This window comes from Lolium rigidum, chromosome 3 (assembly GCF_022539505.1).
Source record: "Lolium rigidum isolate FL_2022 chromosome 3, APGP_CSIRO_Lrig_0.1, whole genome shotgun sequence".
NCBI lineage: Eukaryota > Viridiplantae > Streptophyta > Magnoliopsida > Poales > Poaceae > Lolium > Lolium rigidum.
In genome coordinates this window covers 251,184,486-251,189,096 of record NC_061510.1, presented here as the reverse complement: position 1 = coordinate 251,189,096, position 4,611 = coordinate 251,184,486, and the positions used below count along the sequence as shown (strand labels likewise).

Below are 4,611 nucleotides of genomic sequence, written 5' to 3'. Positions count from 1 at the left end.
ACCCTCGTGGCCGTCTCGGTTTCCGCGCGGAAGACCATCAAACACCGATGACCAACATTCACGCGTCGCGGCCGCTGCGAACCGTCACATCCTCTCGCTGACAAGGCACCCCCACCCGCGAAAAGCCATCGTGCCGCGAGGCGCCGGCGTGCCCGATTCGCGCCCTACGCGAAGGGGCCGGCATGGGGATGCCGGTGATTCTATTGGGCTCGAAAACTAGCTGGCGCCGTTTGGGACGCACCGGTGCGAGCCCAAAAACAACGTCGGCCCCAAAACGCTATCGGGGCCGCTGGTGGAGATGTTGTGGATAATGTGAAGGCGGTGCTGCACATAGTTTTATGATTTCATCCGTCAAATCACAAACTGTGCAAAACACTACTGTAGTATTTCTTTTCCTGTATGCATGACGACACATAATTAATTATCATTAGTTTGGATGAATTGACAGGAAAGTCTACCACCATCATTCTGAACTAGCAGGTGTATGTGGTTCTATTGCCGATTAGTAGTCCCTTGCTGGTTCCATTTACTCGCTACATTTGGAAAATGGCACAAACATCCTCCTCGGTGGGGATTCGGCGGCGGCGTGGTGGCGCGGCCCTCCCCGGCGAGTTCGGCGCCTCGGTGGTGACGAGGGGATCAGCCCCCTCCGGCGGGGCGGCCCTGCAGCGGCGCCGGCAGCCTCGGGTCCGTTGGTGGCCATGGCCATGGGCGGGGCTGCGGGGCTGAGGCGGTTGCTGCAGCGGCGTGGCGGCGCTAGCTGCTGCTGCCGGGCGCCATGGTGGTGTCGCGGTTGCAGGCTAGTTGGCCGAGGCCCCGGCGTCGGATGCGGGATTGGGTCCCCGATCTGGCCGGCGGCTGTTGCCGGTGGTGGGCACAACCCTTGCCACCGTCGATGTTCCTCTTCTCCGGGTGGTGGTGGCTAAAGCGGGCGGCTTTCATCCTCATCCCCTATCTGCTCCAGCTGCATCGGGGTTGCGGTGTATGGCTGGGCGAAAGTCCTGCTCGGCGGTGGCCGATGCTGACCACGGCGACGCCTGCGGGAGCCGTTACCTTGCTGAAGGCGTGGTCGTGGCCTTCACCGTGCCTTCCTTTACCTCTGATGCCAGGGGAAACCCTAGGTCCGGTTCACCGGACCAGGCGGCGGCGGCGCCAAGGTGTCGTTATCTTCTTGAAGACGTCGTCCAGGCCATCTAGGAGGGACCGATGCGGCTTTCGGAGTTTGGGGTTGGTGATGTGCTGCAGATGGTGGCCGCGGCCCAAGGCTTGTGCTTCCGGGGCGCAATGTACGACATGGCAGATGCTCCGTTCGATGTCTTCCCCAAGTCCGTCAAGACCCTGCCTTCTTCTCGCCGACTCCTCTAGGCGCATGAGGGGAGGTACGTTGGTCTGGGTTGCCTTGGAGCCGAGATCGAGTCGGTGTTGTCTTGCTTGGTTCGTGACGCGGTCCTAAAGCCTTGTGCTCCTCTTCTCGCCATTCGTGGCAGAATGTTGGGCAAGAAGAGTCGTTTATCATCGGGTGTGTTCAGAGTTTGTTGTTTGCCGCTTGGCGTTGTATCGTGGTGTAGCGTTGTATCGTGGAGTGGAGTTGTACCGGCCGTCTTGGCCTTTCTTCTATGCGATTGATACACCTTCCAGGGTGTATTCTCGAAAAAAAAAATACTATTAAGCAAAATATGTGCACTGAGATTGACCACAGAAGCGTGGGAATGGCTTGCTATTTTCTCATATTAAATGACACTTGGAGTTTGGACAAGAGATCACAAAACATTCTTCCATGACGGTAGGATTCGTTCGATAGTTGCAAGTTCTTTATGAAGCAGGAAATATAACGAAGAAAATGAAAACGAACATTACGCCCTAACTTATCCAAATTATAAATTGCAAGTACTCTTTCAGTCGAACACGACGAGCTTCTCGTATTCCGGCCCGGAGATTGCCTTATCCATGACGTCCCTCGGCGTTGGGATGTTTGGGACGGCCTCCTTGCGTGGGATGTTTGGCATAGCCTCCTTGCCTGAGATGTCTGCGTTGGCCTCCTCCTCGCCTGGGGTGTCTGAGATGGCCTCCTCCTCGTCTGGGATGGCTTCCTCCTCGCCGCCGAGGAATATCTTCAGCATGTTCTTGGAGAAGCCGCTGACCAGCGCCACCCCCTTCTGCTCCGCCGTCACCGGCACCGAGTACGAGTAGCGCAGGTTCCAAAAGACAATCTGCGGCACGGCCTCTCCGTACCCGGCCTCGGAGTACTTCCTCGTGATCGCCTCGTAGTCCGTCTCCCACGGCCTGGAGGACGCCTGGTCGAACTCCATGTCGCTGAAAACGAAGAGCTTCTTCACCATGCGCTCCGGAGGCAGGTTGCCGGCGACCGCTACCTGTAGGAGCTGGTCGAACACCGCCTGGAAGTCGGTGTTCATGTTCCAGTCCATCTGACGGATAAACTGGCACTTCTCCCAAAGGGTCTCCCCCTCGACGTGGTGCAGCTGTGGCCGGCTGCTGAAGGTAATGACGCGGTGGCGCCACGGTTCATCACAGAGCTCCGAGAGCAGGAGGCCGAGCGCGACGCAGACGTCCATCGGCTCGCCGCGCATGCTGCCCGACACGTCGCACACGGCAAGGCAGTTGTTGAGCTCTCCAAAGGCCAACAGATCATCCACAGTACGCTGCCACTGCAGCTCGGACACTTCATTGTCTATGTGGGCAGTGGCCAGGATCTCGTGCGGCAGCAGGCCGCCCGCCGCAATCTTCACCTTACCGGACTTGACGTCGGCGAGGTATTGGCTGAAGCGGGCGTTGTCGTGCTCGAGGAAGAGGTCCTTGTAGTTCTTCATGGCGATGGAGGCCACGCGCGTGTACACCACTTTCCCCCATTCGCGAGCCGAGATGAAGATCTCGGGGAGCTTGAGGGCGTGGCGCAGCGGCACGTACGCCTCCTTGCGGAGGAGCTCGCGCGCGCGGTAGGCGTAGTGCGCATCCGGCAAGTCCTCTGGGAGCTGGGGCGCCGAGCCCTTGGGGAAGAGGCGGCGAGCGATGGCCTCGCAGAGCAGTGTGGAGTAGTCGTAGCAGGTGTCGACCGACGGGCACCACTTGGAGGCGAGCGAGAGATCGAGATTGCCCTCCGATAGCTTCTTCATGTCCTCGGCGAGGAGGTCGGCGAACAGATCCGCCGTCATGTCGTGCAGAAGGCGGTAGTTGGGGTCCCGGGCGTACCTCTCGACGGCTCTGGCCGCGGCGTCCGCGCGCTTCTTGTGACGCTCGACGGCAGCCTGGGCGGAGATCTCCTGGTCGCGCCTATTACTCGCAGCGACGCGCGCGTCACTAGTGCTCGCGGGGAGGCTCGGCTTCCAGCGATGCGGCGTACCTGATGATGGTGAGCGGTGTAAGCCAGCGACGATCCCACCTTTCTGGGCGGCCTGCTTTCCGGGGGTCCTGGTGGAGACGCCGCCGTGAATGATGCGGTGGAGGAGCTCGGGAAGGTCCTTGAGGTATCCGAACTCGGCGACGGAGCGCGCGTTGAGGGCGAGTGTGGCCGGGTGGCAGGTGTGCATCCAGAGCGCGGCGGCGTAGAAGCCCTCCCTGTCGGACTTGCCCGTGCCTCCGACGCCGCGAAGGTTGCAGGCGAGGCGGAGTGCGGTGGTCGGCTCTTTGGCCCAGGCGTCGGCGAGAAGGGAGGACACGGACTCCGGCGGGGTGCCGGGGACGACGTGGAAGAAGAAGTCCAGGCAGGGGTCCCCTGAGGTGGAGAACGTCGGTGAGTTGTTCTCGGTGCGCGTCTTCGCCGGTGGCGTTGGGGGCGGCTTGTTGAAGTTGGCGTCGAGCAGGTCAACGAACTGATCGCCAGTAGCGGGCGCAGCCGCGGTGGCCGCCGCAGCTGCAGCGCGGAGGCTCTCAGCAGGCGGTCCGAGGAGGGTGTACGAGACGGCCCTGCGGCACGCCGCCCCTGCCGCCGCCGACGCCGCCGCCATGAGTGATCGTTTTGGGCGAGGGTTTTGGCTGATTGGCTCTCGGGTTTTCAGGACTAGTCGCACACCGTTAGATTTGTTTATTCTTGTATGGAGCCTGGAAATGGGCTAATAAAACGTGGGTGCTGTGCAGTTAGTAGGGCCCTAGCAGTTAGCATGCATGGAGAGATTTGCGTTATTTGTGATGTTTTTTTTTTTTCTAACCGGTCTTCTTATCCACACGGATTTGGTGGAAATGGGTGTAGGCTCACCCGTTTTAAAATGCAAAAAATGCCATTTGGAAGTTTCGGAAAATTATGAATAAAATTTGCATTTACATATTATATTTTTAGGGACCCTGCTACACGGTGCTCGGGCACCGGTTAGTCTACCACGGTGCCCTCCATGTCGGAACGAAATATTTCCCGAAATGGTATGTGGTCCCTCCGGTTTCTTTCCTCATTAGTTATCCTCACACGCGCATCACGTGGGAGAAGAGCGGGAGGAACAGCCTGCCCGCCCACCCATGTGCAAGGACAGCCACGACAGGAATAGCCTGGCCACTGCTTTCTTACAACTAAAAATAATTTAAACCAGGAAGTAAAATTTCATCGAAGTGAACTAAAAAAATACAACGAACTGAACCTGAAGAACAGAGCAAGGCCATACAATT

The 4,611-nt window shown here is 58.8% G+C and overlaps 1 protein-coding gene across 1 annotated transcript; it reads right to left on the bottom strand.

Annotated features, from left to right (window-relative positions):
* Window positions 1-1,895: 1,895 nt before the first annotated feature.
* LOC124696360 lies at window positions 1,896-3,962 on the bottom strand. Its single transcript, XM_047229098.1, has 2 exons — window positions 2,096-3,962; window positions 1,896-1,975 (listed from the first exon to the last, which is right to left on the bottom strand). The coding sequence occupies exons 1-2, from the start codon at window positions 3,960-3,962 to the stop codon at window positions 1,896-1,898; spliced, it is 1,947 nt and encodes a 648-aa protein (XP_047085054.1).
* Window positions 3,963-4,611: the final 649 nt, after the last annotated feature.

Bases quoted from the DNA above. Each gene is read 5' to 3' on its own strand.
- LOC124696360 (XM_047229098.1), bottom strand. From the start codon at position 3,962: ATGGCGGCGGCGTCGGCGGCGGCAGGGGCGGCGTGCCGCAGGGCCGTC. The intron at 1,976-2,095 runs AGGAGGAAGCCA...AGGAGGCCGTCC, and splicing joins GAAGATATTCCTCGGCGGCG to CAAACATCCCAACGCCGAGG.